General features: G+C 37.7%; 1 protein-coding gene across 2 annotated transcripts in view; it reads left to right on the plus strand.

Moving 5' to 3' along the window:
• Nucleotides 1-19,565, plus strand: part of Pfas (phosphoribosylformylglycinamidine synthase) — a 275,681-nt gene that overhangs the window by 78,963 nt on the left and 177,153 nt on the right. For both annotated transcript variants that reach the window (XM_067143336.2, XM_068226729.1), the window contains exon 4: nt 8,721-8,871. In XM_067143336.2, the coding sequence (XP_066999437.2) occupies nt 8,721-8,871 (151 nt within the window). The remainder of the gene's footprint in view (nt 1-8,720; nt 8,872-19,565) is intronic.

Here is a 19,565-nt window from a genome sequence, read left to right on the forward strand (position 1 = left end):
TATGTATTGACTTTATTTTAATTCACCTTGGAATCCTGTTAATGTTATTCTTTTTGTGTATCATTTAGTGATAAATCTTGTATATGGAGAATGAAACAATCATTTGTATGTTGACAAGTACTTAAATGCTATTTTTATTATAGAAATTGCTATGTTAATACTGTGCTCTTTATGCATTTATTGAAGATTTTCTGACCAATATTAATTTGCTAATGTGTACTTTTGAATGTAGTATGGAATTGATTAGTGTAAGTAAAGTGGTTAAATTTACATATCTACGGTTTCAATGCAGTACCTCGTATCAATATTATTTGTGATTTTCTGATTTTTATATAGAATTATGTTGCTTCTTATGGAAAAAAACATTAATTAGTTCATCAACAACTGACAGAGATAATTAAGAAATAACAATACCTTACATCTGTTTGTTAGTGCAAAACTGTCAGTGCAATACCTCACATCTACAGAGAGATATGCTATCGTGGTAGTTTGCACTGAGTTTGGTTAAGTTTTTATTTATCCTGGAATAATCTAAAGCATAACTGGTTTTAAAATTTATTTCCTTGACGTAACTTGTAATTTTAAGCCATAAATGTGAGCATCCAGGAAAGGAAAAAAGATAAATCCTTCTACACCTGTAATATTTTTAAAAATCTGAACTGTAATGGATCTGATTAAAGAATACATATCTGAATCTGATGATACATTCCGAATTCCACTTCCGAAGGTTTATTTTCGGTGGAAGACATCATATCCCAAATAGGTTTCAGTCACTTAAATGGTACATTCTATTATCTTAATTGCATTCATCGAGTGCAGTACCAGTGAGACAAGCAGAAATAAAGTACAACATTGAGTAATGGAAACCTTCAATTTAGTTCTCTTTCATTGTTAGAGGCTGTAATACAGTAGAAATGTCTGAAGAACACGACAAGCCAAGAAGAAAAGCAAGCTCAGCTGACAGTGTTGTTTACAGGCGAGTTATTTTCTCATTTTTGTAATGAGATATTGCACAGTGTAGCACTGCTGATTTTACGAGGGGCGTACTATATTGTTTTACACTTTATTTTTTGTACGTCCGGGTATGTTTCACATTTCACTTTTGAAGGTGGTGACGTGTAACTAGTGTCTTGTTCCACCGTTTAGTAGCAGCACACGCCAACGAATGCACTCGTCATAGCCATTTCATAAGAACACTGTCAGCGTAGGAGCAGACAACATGGAAAGCAACCCTCAGGGACAGTGCTGGTTCCTATGGAAAGAAGGCATGACCACTGCAGAAATTCATCGGCGCTTGGTGGCAGTATGCGGAGAACATGCTCCATCAAGGAAAACATTTTACAACTGGGTGGAGAAGGGAACCAGTTCTGGAAGAAATGTGATATTGTCAACACCAGCCAACATTGCCCGGGTCGAACAGGCCATTCAAGGAAACAAATGCATCACATCGGACTTCCAATTATGTGATTTCGAATTAACAGCCATCCTGTAATTCAGAAATGCCAACCCTCACCAGTTTTTGTGGATTCTGCTTTTCCGCGTACTGCCTGCTATATGATATTGTGGCTTTCCTTAAAATGCTGAATACAAAAGAATTACGATTTCACTCTATTTTCAACTGTGAAACACACCGAAGTGAGTGAAAGTGCGGAAAGCTACCCCTGCAAGTTCCGGAAGACGCGTTCTATCGTGACGTGGAGAAATTTTGAATTTAAATTGCTCTGTAAAATACGGTACTATTTAAAAATGTAAAGTCAGTTTAGAATTAAATCTCTGAATTGTTTTCTGTTTAAATATGACATATGGGGACAGTTTTCTTCCATCTACGGTTGCACAAAGCATAACTGTATACTCAGCATCGAAAACTAGGTGATCCAGGAGCGTGTTGGCAACCTTGACGCAAATAAAACCCGCACCCCAATTTCGTGCCTCGAATAAAAAAAATATATATATATACTGGGATTATTCACGTAATACGGTAGTTATGACAGTCAGCAGACAGAAGTCAGGAGCAAATATCACAGCAGACAGACAGAAATTGCAAGAAGTTAACCACTTCCAATACCTCGGTAATGTCCTGATTGAAGCTACAATAATAATTATTAAATTAATGTTGTATGGTCCACCTTTTTCAATACTATATTATGCAATATTATTGAATTATATTACTAAACTAGGGACTAGTTTGGGCCTGGCTGGCCATCTTCAGCCTTAATGTAATACATCTAATAACTAAACAAATGTAAAAACAGACAATTGACATGAAAACTAATGTACAAACACACAATTAACATTAAAATCTAGGATCTGAAAAATAAATTAGTCTCTAAATTCTTAGCATCTGGAATATGCTCATCATCCAGACTCTTTCTTGTTTTGATATTCATAGACTTGTTAGTTTCATCACGGCTGATTCAATTTCAATTGCAAAACGGGAACTGGTAAGTGTTGATTCTGTAGTCAGATCATCAAACACCAAATGTACTTGAGTGGTGTTAGCAGTATGCAAGCCACTGGATGACACAGCTGACGCAGAACTGCTAGATGGTGTTTCCACATTGACCAACGTAAATAAAATGAAATATTCCCGTAATGCTCGTTAAAATCGTGCTGAAATGCTGTTGGACATTGTCAGGACGGCACATCAACAACATTACGTTGACCATTGTTTGTTGTGATGTTAATTGTCTCTTATGCTGCCTCTCAACTCTGATAGATGGGATTACTGCTGCGTACCGAGTATAATAGCCTGACTGAATATTGGCGGGAAATAGCCAGGGAGTTCAAAAAATTTCTTCTTTAGCATGCAGTTCCTCTGGTTCATACATTTTCTGATACAGCTGGTACGTAACACACTGGTTCTTCATAGTATTCCAGTTATTCGATCCGTAATCTGAAGTGCCTCCCCTGCGAACCATGTGACCTTGCCGCAGTGGGGAGGCTTGCGTGTCCCAATGAAGCAGATAGCCGAGCCGCAGGTGCAACCATATCGGATGGGTATCTGTTGAGAGACCAGACTAAGGAATGGTTCATCGAAAGGGGGGTGGCAGCCTTTCGGAAGTTGCAAGGGCGGCAGTCTGGATGATTGACTGATATGGCCTTGTAATAATACTCAACATGGCTTAGCTGTGTTGATACTGCTACACAGCTGAAAGCAACGGGAAACTACAGCCGTAACTAACTCCCGAGGACATGCAGCTCTCTCTGTATGAATGATGTACTACTGCACCATTAGTTTAGTATCTCATGCCTGCAAAATTTTAACATGTATTATTTACAGAAGGATGGAAAAACAAGTGGAAGCTGAGTTGGGAGAAGATCAGTTTGGCTTCGGAAGAAATGTAGGAACACGTGAAGCAATTCCGACTTTACGTCTGATCATAGAGGATCGAATCAAGAAGGACAAGCCCACGTACATGGCGTTTGTAGATCTAGAAAAGGCATTCGATAATGTTGATTGGACCAAGCTATTGAAGATTCTGAAGGTGATTGGGATCAGATACCGAGAACGACAAATTATCTACAATCTGTATAAAAATCAGTCTGCAGTGATAAGAATCGAGGGCTTTGAAAAAGAAGTAGCAATCCAGAAAGGAGTGAGGCAAGGCTGCAGTTTGTCGCCCCTCCTTTTCAGTGTTTACATAGAACAGGCAGTAAAGGAAATCAAAGAGGAATTTGGAAAGGGAATCACAATCCAAGGAGAGGAAATCAAAACCTTGAGATTTGTCGATTATATTGTTATTTTATCTGAGACTGCAGAAGATCTCGAAGTTGCTGAATGGTATGGACAAAGTCTTGGGTAAGGAGTACAAGATGAAAATAAATAAGTCCAAAACAAAAGTAATGAAGTGCATCCGAATGAAGGCAGGTGATGTAGGAAATATTAAATTAGGAAATGAAGTCTTAAAGGAAGTAAATGAATATTGTTACTTGGGTAGTAAAATAACTAACGATGGCAGAAGTAAGGAGGACATAAAATGCAGATTAGCGCAAGCAAGGAAGAGCTTTCTTAAGAAAAGAAATTTGCTCACTTCAAACATTGATATAGGAATTAGAAAGATGTTTTTGAAGACTTTCATGTGGAGTGTGGCATTATATGGAAGTGAAACATGGACGATAACTAACTCAGAAAGAAAGAGAATAGAAGCTTTTGAAATGTGTTACAGAAGAATGCTGAAGGTGCGATGGATAGATCGAATCACGAATGAAGAGATACCGAATTGGGGAGAGGAGATCGATTTGGCTAAATTTGACGAGAAGAAGAGATAGAATGATAAGACACATCTTAAGACACCCAGGACTTGTTCAGTTGGTTTTTGAAGGAAGTGTAGGTGGTAAGAACAGTAGGGGTAGACCAAGGTATGAATATGACAGGCAGATTAGAGCAGATGTAGGATGCAATAGTTACGTAGAAAGAAGGTTAGCACAGGATAGGGTGGCATGGAGGGCTGCATCAAATCAGTCTATGGACTGATGACTCAAACAACAACAATCTGAGGTGCTGTTTTGAATGAGCAGTGTGTTTACTTAAGGGAGAGGCTGACATAGTAGCAGTAGTAGTAGTAATAGTAATAGTGCCTAGAATAACAATTTAGGCCTATTCCAAATTATAGCACCACAATTCACTATATAACTCAAAATTCAACCCTGAAAAGAGCCGTTTCTTAAGAAAAGCTTCTTCCTCTTCACTTTTATTAAATTCTACATTCATTTTATTCTAAATTATCAGTGAAGAGGGGGGGGGGGGGTTCTCCTCTGGCTTGGAGGATAAATTTGCCTCCAAGGCAGATGGATTTTCCCGCCGCCAGCATAGTGAATTGATATTTTCCGACTCATCGGGTACTCCTAGGAAGCAGATTAGTAAAAGGGCATAGTTTTTGCCCTGGGAGTCTCCACTATTCGACCCTCTTAACGCTGGAAAAAGGCGAAGTGTGTTTCCGAATCATGGCTGTCTGTAACTTGGTCATTCCAGCTCTGGAACTTTGGACTGTTAGATCGGCAGTGTAGTCATGTTTGTTAAAAGTGAGAAAATGTGTGGTTTTTCATTTGATCGAGTATTTAATTTGAAAGCATTGCTTTTAATCGCGCCATTCCTACTGACGTCATTGTAATGTATGTTCATTTCAGTTGGGAAAACCACTAAGACAGTCTTTGTGAGGATGCAAAAAGGCAGGTGGAGAGTGCCTACCTTTACTGTATAATGAAAAAGCCTCAAACTGATTGTGACTGATGGTAGGCAAGGGGGCCTACCATTACAGTGAACATTCTCTAATTCAGTCTTCATATGAGAAAAGATGTTTGGTGACTTCCCCGTTGTGTTTCTAGGTAACGTTAAGAGCTATGCAATTTAATACAATCTTGCTCACAACCTGTACACTAGAATTCCATATACAATGTAGAATTCTGTAGCAAAGCACGGGTACATCAGCTAGTTAAAAATATAATGAAATATGAACTTTAAAAAAACTTTAAATTTCACAGCTATACAAATTGTTACGTAACACCACATTTTGTTTCTATCTATAAAGGTATCACAACTGCCTTTCATGTAACACAGACATCTAGTTCTGAATGTAAGTAAGTTAAATGATTCTTCTGTTCTTGTTAAATCATTTCACTTTAATTAATTAATTAATTCATGGCTTTCATTAACCTTTTCAACCTGTCAGCGTAATTTTCCACCTGTACAAATATGTGATGTAATGAATATCTCCCCTGTGAACCATATCTTACCGCAGTGGGGAGGCTTGTGTGTCCCAATGAAGCAATAGCCGAGCCATTGGATTGGTATCTGTCGAGAGACCTGACTAATGAATGGTTCATCGATAGGGGGGGTAGGAGCCTTTCAGAAATTACAAGGGTGGCAACTTGGACGATTGATTGATATGACCTTGTATTAATATTTGACATGGCCTAGCTGTGTTGATACTGCTACACGGCTGAAAGCAATGCAAAACGACAGCCATAAATAACTCCCGATGACATGCAGCTCTTTCTGCATGAATGAATGATGTACTGATGATGACTTCCTCCTGGGTAAAATATTCCGGAGGTAAAATTAGTCCCCCATTCGGATCTCCAAGTGGGGACTACACGAGTGGGAGCAGTCAACAGGAAGATGAATACTGACGTTCTGGAGTGGAATGTTAAAAGTGTGAATTGTTGTGACTAGTTAGAAAATAAGAAAAAGGAAATGGATAGACTAAAGTCAGGTGTAGTTGGTGTAAGACCATTCTCACTTCAAAGCCCAGCCAAGTAACCCAAAACACTGGAAGTTAGGATCAGCCGAGGTGGTGCACTCGCAAAATGATGAATTCACAGCTGCTCTTCCAGATTTCCAGATTAAAAGTCTGTAATAACACCTTACACTCGTGAATATCCATACAGTGTCAACGGACTGTGAGGAACCCAGTTGCACTTGATCACAACATTGGGTGCGGTCAGTGCCTGGATGAGTGACTGACAGGTCTGCCACCTCACTGCAGGCAGTAAATTCTGAACTGTGTCAGTCATGACTGTCCTAACCGTAGTGCTGTCCACTGAAGTGCATATCTTCCATTAATAGTGAAAAAATAGTGATTCTATACTACAAATTTCTCCTTGACATTCAGGTATTCTACTCTTCCAACATTTAAGTCTTTCCTTCTTCTATTCCCTCACATCATATTAACCACTCGGGTATTCTACTCTTCAGTACTATTTTCAGTCTTTTCCTTTCTTGTAATCTCTCACATCTTGTTAAACCCACAATCACTATTTCACTCGCTCAAAAAATAAAGAAAGGAAAAGAAAAAAATTAGAAAAAGAAAAAACAACCTTGCTGCAAAGATAGAACTTAATGCAAGATGAGTAAGGAGCATGTTACAGTGTTGACGTGCAGTTATACGCTGGGAATAGCAAATTACTGTTTATGGTCATTGGTAATAATATAAAAATCTCTTCAGATATTTGCTTAAATTATTCTTGGAGTGTTATGGTAATCACATTTTGGTTACCATGTGGTGGTGTACGAAGTTGTTGCTGCAATCCCTGCCTTATTTGTGAGGCTCATATCTGACTGAGTGATTCAGTAAAATTCCATGCTTGATTATCTACTTATATAATTTTTCTCTATTCCCTTGTTTTTCATTATATATATGTTTTACCTCTCTCATTGGTTTATGTCCGGCTTCATGGCTAAATGGTTAGCGTGCTTGCCTTTGGTCACAGGGGTCCCAGGTCTGATTCCCGGCAGGGTCGGGAATTTTAACCATAATTGGTTAATTTTGCTCACACGGGGGCTGGGTGTATGTGTCGTCTTCATGATCATTTCATCCTCATCACGACGTGCAGGTCGCCTACGATTGTCAAATCAAAAGACCTGCATCTGGCGAGCCGAACATGTCTTCGGACACTCCCGGCACTGAAAGCCATACACCATTTCATTTCATTGGTTTATATTTTAAATAAATTTTGGAGTTGAGTTACATTCCTCTTTTATTTGGTAGCTTGTAACTTCTTAGGTATATGCCTAATCTCCTGTTGATGAGGCTCAGCAGGTCTAAATTCAGACTTTTTTTTTTTCCTGCCCTAAGTTGAGCAATCTGGAGTCTACTATTCCTGTTCTATTTTGTAAAATATAGTAGACTAAAAATTCCTCTAATGTAGAAGCAACTAATTCGAGGTTCGGCGGTAAAAAAGTTGGTATGGATATTATTTGTGTCAAGGTTGGTACAGTGCTTGTGATATAACAGAAATCTGGAAGTTGGCATTTTGCTGCCCACTCTGTTCACAACTCTGTTCCTACCACAAGCAAGAAGTGTACCATATACAGTACATATTGCATCATTTGGATGGTTTCGGTTTAGCACATGTTTAGGATGGTTGCTGTGAGTTCTCGTTATAAGTCGTTCTTAGCTAAAGAAAAGCTCCACATTATTGAAGAGAGAGAGCAAATTGGTAATTGTACTGTGGAAAGAAAGTACGATGTAGACAAGAGTTGCAAATGTGATTGAAGGGAAACTAAACTTCGTCTTGAACAGAGAAATAGTAACTCTCAAGGGTTTTGCAGACAAAAGGTGAAGTTTCCAGAAGTTAAAAACAGAATATGTGAATATATGACTGAAAAGAGAGAGTTTGGTTGTGTAGCCATAAGTGAAATGTGTTGGTTGAAAGCTGTAGCAATAGCAAGTTGTTAAAAATTATGGGTTGCAAGGCTAACTATGGATGGGTCATGCGTGTTTCTGATTGAAATAACTAGTTTTTATAGGAGAATTAACATTTCATGTCGTCTCCCAACTAGTTATGAAGAAATTATTGTTTTACAGATTTGTTATCGGTTTGCACCAGAGATATTCATATTTGCTCGCACAGATTAGTAATGCAGACCAGGTATCAGTATATTTTGAAGTGCTGCTGGACTATATTATGAAGAAAGTGATGCGATGAGTTGTTTCATAATTATTTATTATATAGTAGTATTTACTGTTGTAATTGTAAATATTTAACATAACTATACAAATATAAAAGAAGCTTAAAATATTCCCTTCCTATAATAGAGTGTGGGGGTTGTTTGACAGCAGAAGTTATTTGCTTATACAATGGTAGTTTTTGTATGGTTGTAATTAGAAGAAGACTTCTTTTTGTAGTTTTATTTAGTTGACTTTTATTTCAGGGAAAATTATGGAAATTTATTATTCCTTAGTGAATTACTGTTAATAGCAAGTTTTATTTTCTTCCAGTTGGTAGCAATACTTCATGATCGCATGACTCAGTGTCGATACCTGGAACCAATTAAAAGCTTCAATCTTGGCATTGTACCTGAACCGTGGTATGAAGTAGATATCATGGGGAAAGGCAAGGCAGCACTGGAAGAAGTTAATACTCATTTAGGTAATATATTAATATTATTTCATAAAAATTTGATTACCTATTACTACTATTTGGAATTATTTTACTTGTTTCAATTATTTAGTGTCTAGAACTGGACTTTTGATTCTGGTGCAATGTTAAGATGGAGTTGGTAAATAAATTGTACCAATTACAAAATCTGGGTGGAAAGCAATAGATTGGAAAGACAAAAATGGCGAAGTAAACCAGATATACTGGTTCGTACAAGTTAAAGATAATTATAAATATTAAATAAATGCAATATATCCCATTGTTAAACCATACTCCTGCTGCATTTTCTTGCATTAAGGAGTAATATATAAAACTTTTGTAAGTTTTTTTGACTGAAATATTTTATTTGAATGGAAGAAGCATTTGATTTTTTAATCCTCTACTCACAATCACTGTCAGAATGAGCTAAGGATGTATTACTGTAGCTAGATATTCACTTTTCATCACTTTTTGGGAATTCCTGATTGAATAAGGATGAGTCAGACTATAGAATCAAGATGATCAAATTGAAGTAGCAGCATTCCTCTGCCTCATCTCGCTCAAGACAACATTTTGCTTCTCTGTAAAATATAATTTCCTTTATCATATAATTGATATTCTTCTAGAACACAAAGTATAGGCTAAGAATTCAGGTTTGGTACATGAATTAAGCAGGTAAAAAGAAGTAATATTAAAGTGGCTTTAAAAATATAGAAGAAGTATGTTTTAGCGAGAATTCACAACAGCGAAAAATATACTCGCCATAGCGAATTGTCGTTGTATCCAATTTTTTGTAAAAGTAGGGAAAACCCCTATACACATTAAAATAGGATTGAACGGCAATCAGTTTTGTCAAAACTTTTGTTTTCGTGGATAATATCCACGCTATGGATTACTTGTTGTTTTTCGAATTCCGGTACTAGGTGAAAGTGTATGTTTAAATTATAGTACCGTATTTCTCCGAATCCAAGACGACCCCCACTTATTCCTTCAAAAATTTAAATCAGGCTTAAAAAGTGCTTTGTAAACTCATATGAATGTTTTTCTTGTACAGTACGCATTTAATACTATTTTTAGACGCCGAACATTGGCTTTAGTTATGCCGTATTTTCTCTCTCTCTTTTTTTTGTGGCTGCACAATTTTTTCTTTTATTTCTGTGGATTTAATAACCATTAACTTAAAATTGGCATCATAATATCGAAGAGAACCCGCTGAAAATTTTCCAGCAATAATTCTACGCGTCTCTACAATACGACGATCCGTCGGGAAATATTTTTGCTTACTATAAAACTCTGTTACTTACATGCCCGTCTCGCTTGCTGGGTTCGGCCAACTTCAGTGGCTAGCGATGTATAGGCCTAATCACGGACGTTGAAGGTCGACGAACGAGTTTATTGCTCCGCGGTATGGCCATTCCGTCCTTGCGTTTTTTGTGCACATATCTCACAATTTCATCATCGACTTCTTTAAAGCGTCCTTATTGCAGGCCACTGAATGCATTTTTTGTAGAGTATGCAATTTTAAGCTATCTTTGTCTTCACGCTGATGCTGAATATTTGTTAGGCCTATGCCGTATCTTCTTGTGGCTGCAAAATTATTCTACGTTTCCAAGTGTTTAATAACCATTAACGTAAAATTGGCATCATAATATTGAGGAGAACCCGTTGAAAATTTGCCAGCAATACCTGTTCCATGTATCTTTACAATACGATGAAGCATAGTGAAAATATTTCTGCTGTCTATAAAACTTAATTTTACTAAGCGTCAGGTACAGTAGATGCGTTATAACTCTGCTACTGAGTAGCCGTGGCCTTTCTAAGAATTTGAAGGTTCGCATGTTTTCATGGCATTCTGCAGATTTGAGAAATGTTTTTGTAGAGGCTAATAGAATGTCATTCTATCTTCAATATTTCCCCAAGATCCAGCGACGTTACACAGAAGCACTGTAAAACCGGTTGCTGCGGCTAGCGATGTATATTAAAGAGGTGGTTGTTTAGAGAGAGAGAGATGAAAACTTATTTCAAATGCATGCAAGACTTTCCGAAATTTTGTTAGACGTGAGAAAATATAAACTATCCTCTGAAATCAGTGATGTACTCTGCCTTATCTTGAGGGGTATCACATTTTTACTTAATTTCAGTATATAACATTAAAATTAAGAGATCATTTACCTCAGCCTTTATTTTTAACGAGTTAACAACTGCTCTCGGCCTAGTTATTTATGCATTTATTACAAAAATGTGTTACCCTCTTTCATTCCGAATTTTCTTTAGAGAACAGCAGTCAACGGGTATTACAAATCAACTCTAACATCGCCTTCGAATATCGACGAGAGAGCTCGCAAATACACATAGCAAGAAAACTATATCGTACCGAACATGATCGATCGTATTTTGTGGCAAACGTTTCAGTTTTCTTATTCAGATAGCGTCACCTATTCTAACTTAACTGTACTATACGTGTGATGAAAATATACTTCAAGTGCCAGTAGAGAAATTATAACCTTCTCGCTATAAATTTACATGATAATAGCCTTTCCGTAATTTAACAGACGCGAGAAAACATAAACTAACCTCTGATATCAATGATACACTCTGCCATCTCTTGAGGTGTATCACATTCTTACTTTATTGCAGTATTTAGCATTAAAATTAAGCGATCGTTCATTCAGCCTTTATTTTTAATGAGTTAACAACTGTTATTGGACACGTAATTTACGCATTTATTACGAATAAAAGTTGTCTTTCATTTCAAGTTTTCTTTACGGAACAGCAGTCGATGGGTATTACTACCAGACTTCGACATCGCCTTCGAATGTTGACGAGAGAACTTGCTAGTGGAGGACATAGTGAGGAAACGATACCGAATGTGATCGATCGCTTGCAACATAATTGCTAGGGGGCATAAATATAGGTAAGGGAAAAAATTCTGTGCACTTAATCGCTTGTAATAACGAATGTGTCATTGATAGGCCTCTCGCTATAAATGAAGGATAATACACAGTTTAATATCAGAATTTTGAAGGGACAGACACAAATTGTCATTATAACGGAGTTCTCGTTATATGTCGTACTCGCTCTAGCGGACTTCTACTGTACATCAGTTTGGTTCAAATTCATCACAGTACATCAGATATGCTGATTATAAACCCTATAAAGTAAGACAAATGGAATTCTTGATTTCATTAAGGATATCAGCAATTGAGTTCTTTTGTGAATAAATGAAGTATTTTGAACACAAGTAATGTGTAATATGAGTCAAAGGTTTCATCCAGCTGACATGATGTTATGTATGTGTAAATAGAACCTAAAGTGAAATAAATAGAAATTAACTAACAAATCTTGCACTTCTGTATATGATTTCATTTGAAAAAGGGAAGGAAAAGAACCTTAGCACTCAGTGAAACGTTTATTGTACATTTCACACCTTCTTCTTCTTCTTCTTCTTCTTCTTCTTCTTCTTCTTCTTCTTCTTCTGTGCCATCATGGTGAACTACCTACCTTATACCCTCCATTTTTTTCTTCTTCTGATCTCATAGAGAGTCCCTGGAGGTGCAGTACTTCATTTACATGTTTAAATATTAAATTTGATTTTTATTTTGCGAATCTCTAAAATTTGTGTGAACTTTAATATTTGCCACAGACTAGTTTTCTTGGAAATTATCACGTGGCCAGTGATAATAACCACCTTGAATCTAATTTAGGGTCTGTGAAACTTACGTCAGTCAGTCAGTCAGTCAGTCAGTCAGTCAGTCAGTCAGTCAGTTGTTAAGCTTGCCTGTCCTTAGCAATGTATTGTTTCTGAGTGAATTAGTATGGTGGGAAGTGAAAATATGGGAAGGAAAGATGAGGAAGTACTTTATGACTGTGAGAAGAAAAGAGATGGTCTCTCCTCAAACAGAGCTGTGTATTAGTAAACTGTTACTGAACGCAATGGTGTGAGGAAAATGGTATTGTTTAGAAGTAGAAAATGTACTATAGATGGCACAGAAAGAATATATTGTTAGAGTGTGTTGTTGATTATCATACACCACTGATCTGCGTTTAGGGCTCTCGCCCACGTGGCAGATTTCCTATTGATTGTTTGCCTGCCAGGCTGAGTAGCTCAGGCGGTAGAGCGCTGGCCTGCTGGGCTCGAGCTGGCAGGTTCGATCCCAGCTTAGTCCGATGGTGTTTGAAGGGGCTCAGATACATCAGCCTCATGTCGGTAGATTTACTGGCATGTAAAATGAACTCCTGCTGGAGAAAATTCTGGCACCTCAGCATCTCTGGAAACCGTAAAATAGTTAGTGGGACGTTAAACCAATAATGTTATTATTAATTATCTACCCAGTCTTTTCTTAAATGATTTCAAATAAGTTGGAGATTTATTAAACATCTCCTTTGGCTAACTATTCCAATCCCTAATTCCTCTTCCTATAAACAAATATTTGCTCCAGTTTGTCCTTTTGATGGGATCTGATTGTAAACAAAGAGTACTCAATCAGATTAGTAAAAAAAAAAAAAAAAAGATGGCAAAATTTGACAAATTTGATGAGATACTTCTTGAGACATTTCCGACTTCTGTCATTAATTTTAGAGGGAAGCATTGATGTCAAAAATGGTAGGGAAAAGGCAAGGCTTAAGAATGTCAAACAGATTAAAGTAGATGGAGGCTGCAATGGTTATTTAGTACACAAATGTTGATATTGAGAGCTGAAGGGAAAAAGAAAAAATCTAATGACTGATAACCCAAACAGACATATTTTCTACACTGAAGTCCTTTCATGGAGATGGAGTCAGACAGATGCCTTCCTTTTTTGGATGTTCTAGTAAGAAAGAAACCGGACGGCTCCTTAGGACATACAGTCTATCGTAAGCCTACTCACACAAATCGCTATCTTCATGCAGATTCTCACCACCATCCAGCACAAAAACAAGGAATTCTTACAACACTCGCCAAGAGGGCAAGACGAATTTGTGAGCCATCAAATATCCAGGTGGAGATGGACACGCTCAAAGTCACGTTCAAGGGTAATGGTTACAGCGATTTGTGGATTCATAGAGCCCTGCATCCCAGAGAAACGACCAAGCAGAGTTCACAGAAGGAAGAAGTAAAGGGAACTGCCTACTTGCCTTACATTCACAACACCACAGATAAGGTCCTCCGCAAACACAATATAAAAACCGTGTTTGGCACCACCACTAAAATTGCTCACAGTCTGAGTAAAACATAATCGTAGTCTGGCTTACAATGTTGGAGGGCCACTTGCCTGGAGCATGTAGTAGGGTTCGTCTCAATGTCCTGTAGAACCTGTTCATCCAGATCTTGTGTACGCACAGTCCGCCGCCTCCCTGCACGTTCATCTGTCTGAAAGGACCCATTTTCACACAAACGCCCCAAAATGGCGTGAGACGTGTGATGTGGTTGGTGTCTGTGAGGGTACTTGTTTTGCTATAGCCATGCTGCCTTTCGACCGTTTCCATTGGCTTGGCCGTACACAAACACCATCTCGGCTTGTTCCCGACATGAATACCAGACCATTCAGCTTCCGACAATGCGCTGCTTCAATCACACTATCTGCAACAGAAGAAACACACTGCAAGTAGTCAGAGAAAATTTCATTCGTCAGTGCCATCTACCGTCGCAACGATGCATTTCTGGATACATGTTTATAGGACATTTTCCCCTCCATTTTCAGTCAGGAATCAGTCCCTGCAGTTTGTCTGTTTTAACAAAGTTCACCCTGTATATTGGTACAATAATGGTTGTGTTCCAATTTGTTGGCATTACCATGGTTCTCCAAATATTCTTTATCAATCTTTGCATTTCCGTTAATAACTCTGCACCACCATACTTGAATATTTCACTTGGTATCTTATGTTCTCCCACAGCTCTATTATTTTTCATCTCCGTTGCAGCTTCCGTTACCTCTTCCAATGTTAGTTCATCTTCCTCTTCATAACTGTAATGTTGTTCCTCCTGTTACTCATCTTCCTGTTCCTGGGTTTCATCTGATTGCAGCAGTTCTTTGAAATATTATTCCCATCTTCCAATAATTCTCCTTTCATCACCGATCATTCCTTCTTTGTCCCTGCATATTGTTGTACAGGGCTGCCATCCCTGTTTTATCTCCTTTATACCTCTAAACATTCTCCTTACGTCCTTTTAGTTTCTACATTCTTCAATGCCTTTCAGTCTGTTTTTCTCAAATTCTCTCTTTTTCCTTCTGCACATAGTTTTTACTTTTCTTCTCTCATATCCTTCTGAAGTATCTTCTTCCTTGCACTGTTTCGTTCTTCTATTTGCCTTCTCACATTCCTCATTGTAGCACTCCTCGTAGCTCTTCATAAAAGGAATCTTTAACCTCATCAGTCATTTCTTCTGTTAGAGCATGAGCCCAGATGAATGTCATATTGAAGAATTTCATTGTAACTCTCAATGTGCATATCCTGCCATTAATTGGTTCAAAGTTCAATATCGCCGCCTTATGTGCTCTGATTAAAATGGCGGCAGTGAAGAAGTGCATGTGAGAGAGTTCCGTAAACCACCTAGCAAATCAGCAAGTTTTAACTGCAATTCGTGTGTACTAGGTCAAGTTCCATAACTAAATAACACTCAGTGGCTACATACATTCATTCACAATGTCTCTAAAGTCATTGAACAAGCGGATTTCTTCATTCAAAGAAAAGCTAAACGACATCCAAGCTCGCTTCGAGAAAGCAACGCGCGCCGCCATCAGCAGTGCTACCAACCCCGGCGATGTTTCCCTAGACGCACTCGCCCTGGAGTTCCAGTCTTTCAGAGCTGCAGCAAAAAACAAAAACATTCCTCCACTAACTTTATCTGGTAAAATTATTCCGTACGAAAACTCGGTAAGAAATCTTGGGGTAATTATAAACGAGAATCTTAACTGGGGAGAGCACATTACAAATATCTGTAGAAAAGTGTACGCGTCCCTTCACCCACTAAAATATCATCAAAATATGCTGCCACTAAACATGAGAATTAGGCTTATAAATACTCTTATCCTCCCTATATTTTCCTACTGTGACGTAGTACTAATTGATGCCACGAGAGAACAACTAAACCGATTACAACGTGCTATGAATTCGTGTATTAGATTTATCTTTTCCTTACGCTATGATGTTCATGTTACCCCTTATTATCGACAACTTTCCCTTCTAAAATTTGAACAATATAGAAACCTCCACGTGGCAGTATTAATCTTTCGAGTATTAAAAGAGAATATCCCATACTACTTATCTTCACAACTCAATTTCCTATCCTCTTTCCACCAGCATAATACACGCTCTGGCAGTACACTTGCTATCCCTCTCAGCAGGTCAGCAGCATTCAGCCGTTCCTTTGTTGCAAATGGAGCTAGAATATGGAATTCTCTCCCCCACAACATTAGAGCCATACAATCCTTAAATTCCTTCAAGTTGTCTTGCCGTGAGCATCTCCTCGATATGTGCCGCCAGGCTGAATGAATCTGGCAGAGTGAATGTGTGTATGAATGTACGTTTACTGTGCTTAGGGTATTTAGTGTCAATCAACTTTTAATTTGTAACGATAGTTTAAGACATGACTAAGAATATTTATAGAGTTTATGTTATTATGTTTCATATTTTGTTTCTAGTTTGTAATGGTAGTTTTAAGATAAGATTATGAATATTGCTCTCAGATGTACTATGTTAATGAAGTGTGGTTAAGTGTAAGAGAGGACCATGAGTCCTAACTTCGCCACTACAAATAAAGGCAAATATAATAATAATATAATATATAATACAAGGAGGCCTGTTCCAAAATTAGTTGTCCCACTACTACTACTGCTGCTGCTGCTGCTGCTACTACTACTACTACTACTACTACTACTACTACTACTACTACTACTACTACTACTACACTGTGTAGTCCCCCGAATCAATTGTGCATGTTTCCTTCCACCTAATCTCTTGCAAAGCTGCTATTCCTGTCTGGTACTTCCTCAGTTGATCTTTCCCATTCCTGAAAGCTCCTGCTGTATTTAAACTCAAGGCATTCCACGTAGCCATTCTTAGATCAGCCCGTGTCCATTGCTTGGTTGTCACCAATGAGACTGTCCGGTTTCTACATGTGTTCGACATTTTTGTGACTACTTATTTTTTACATGGCTGACAAGTCACCCCTGAGCACAACCGACAGGGGGTCTGCCAGTATCTTGCTAGTAGTAATAAAAAAAGAATACAGAATACTGTACCATGGTAGAAATCGTTCATATTCCTTGAATAATAATAATTGTCACAGGTGAACAATATAGTGGTTGTGGAAAGTGTTTTCGAAGACTTTATTTGTAAAGTATGATATAATGTTTTATTTGACCTAACCTGTACTGTGTAATATTTGTACTATTCTGTACTTACTGGAAGTATCTAGAAAATTGTTGAACAGGTTGTATGCCTTTTGTGGGTTATGTTTTCTAGAAGGAATTTTCTAACTATTCTGGAAATGGAAGATTCATGAACGTGCGTATTCGAGAATGTTAGTTAAGGATGATAGGAAAAACTTAAAACGGTCCACCTTTTCAATACAAAAAGTTATATTTTATTTATAACATGTATTTGTACTTGGAACTAGTTTCGACGCTGTGTTTGCGTCATCATCAGCCAAAATGGGAAACAGGCAAGCATGTAGGCATTTATGTTACACAAGGCGTTACATTAAACAATACACATCTTACAAGGAGATAAAAACAGGGACGAATATAGGAAACAAATGAATCGTTGAGAAAACAAAAGTTATACAAATTAAAAATAACCTTAACCACACATCTTGCAGTGCGAAAGTGTTCTTCTTGAATGATTCCTGAATGTAAAACACACGCGCACACATTTCTGAGGAGCCAGCAGGCAGGACAAAGTAAAGTGAAACCTTAAGAGTTCTTCTGAGAAGAGTTCATCATTTTTCTATGTTCCGACTAACTAATGAAGTCTCCCTTGAGTTCCTGATAAACATATACAACAGGAAATTCTCCTTCACTCTCCACACTAGCTATAAAGAACAACGGTAAAATTTTAAATATTGCGCAGAGACGTGAAAGCATGATTTTGAACATGATATAACTCCTTCAGATAACCCAGTTTTTACACAAGGTGTTACATTAATTAATACACATCTTACGAGGAGATAAAAACAGGGACGAATGTGGAAACACATGCATCGTTGAGAAAGCAAAGTTATACATATTAAAAATAAGCTTAACCACACAACTTGCAGTGCGAAAATATTTGCCTTGAATGATTCCTGAATACAAAACGCACGCGCACACACTTCTAAAGAGCCAGCAGGCAGGAAAAAGTAAGGTGAAACCTTGAGAGTTCTTCTGAGAAGAGTTCATCATTCTTTCTATGATCTGACTAACTAATGAAGTCTCCCTTGAGTTCCTGATAAACATACACAACAGGAAAATTAAACAATACACATCTTACAAGGAGATAAAAAACAGGGAAAGTTATACATATTAAAAATAACCTTAACCACATATCTTGTAGTGCGAAAATATTCGTCTTGAATGATTCCTGAATACAAAACACACGCACATACATTTCTGAAGAGCCAGGAGGCAGGAAAAAGTAAAGTGAAACCTTAAGAGTTCTTCTGAGAAGAGTTCATCATTTTTTCTATGTTCCGACTAACTAATGAAGTCTCCCTTGAGTTCCTGATAAACATACACAACAGGAAATTCTTCTTCACTCTCAACAATAGCTATAAAGATCAACGGTAAATTTCATTTTAAATATTGTGTAGAGACGTGAAAGCATGATCTTGAATATAATATAACTCCTTCATTTAACCCAATTTTTTACACAAGGTGTTATATTAAACAATACACATCTTACGAGGAGATAAAAACAGGGACGAATGTAGAAACAAATGCATTTTTGAGAAAGCAAAAATTATACATATTAAAAATAAGCTTAACCACACAACTTGCAGTGCGAAAATATTTGCCTTGAATGAATCCTGAATACAAGATGCATGCACACACTTTCTAAAGAGCCAGCAGGCAGGAAAAGGTAAGATGAAACCTTAAGAGTTCTTCTGAGAAGAGTTCATCATTCTTTCTATGTTCCAACTAACTAAAGAAGTCTCCCTTGAGTTCCTGATAAACATACACAACAGGAAATTCTCTTTAACTCTCAACAATAGCTATAAAAGAGCAACGGTAAATTGTATTTTAAATACTGTGCAGAGATGTGGAAGCATGATCTTGAACATGATATAACTTCTTCATTTAACCACCTTTGAAAGTTTCTCTCTATATTACATAGCTTCATTAACAACCATTCTGTAGATGCACAAATTAATCTTGTAATCTTCATAGGTCCGGTATTCAGCTTGACAAGAATATAAAATAGGTATTAAGGAATACATTGTTGAGAGTTTGGAGGTTGACTGTGCCAGTATTGGTGGTGTATTGTTGCAGCGTTATGTGTAGGGTGGGGGCAGGTTTCTATGATGTTTATTGCGGGACATAAGGCGGTAAAGCTATGGCGCGAGATGAAGAGGAACAGAGCGTGTTGGATAGTTTAGGTCTGGGCAGCGGCCGTTGTTGGATTAGGAGGGGAGAGGGGAGGAGCGGTAGGGGAGGAGGGGTGGAAGGGGGGGAAGTATGGAGGGTGATGTGGTGAAAGTGTGTGGCGTGACAAAGTATTATGCATGATTTGAAAGACAGATCTGTTTT

Source organism: Anabrus simplex, chromosome 3, assembly GCF_040414725.1.
Source record: "Anabrus simplex isolate iqAnaSimp1 chromosome 3, ASM4041472v1, whole genome shotgun sequence".
NCBI lineage: Eukaryota > Metazoa > Arthropoda > Insecta > Orthoptera > Tettigoniidae > Anabrus > Anabrus simplex.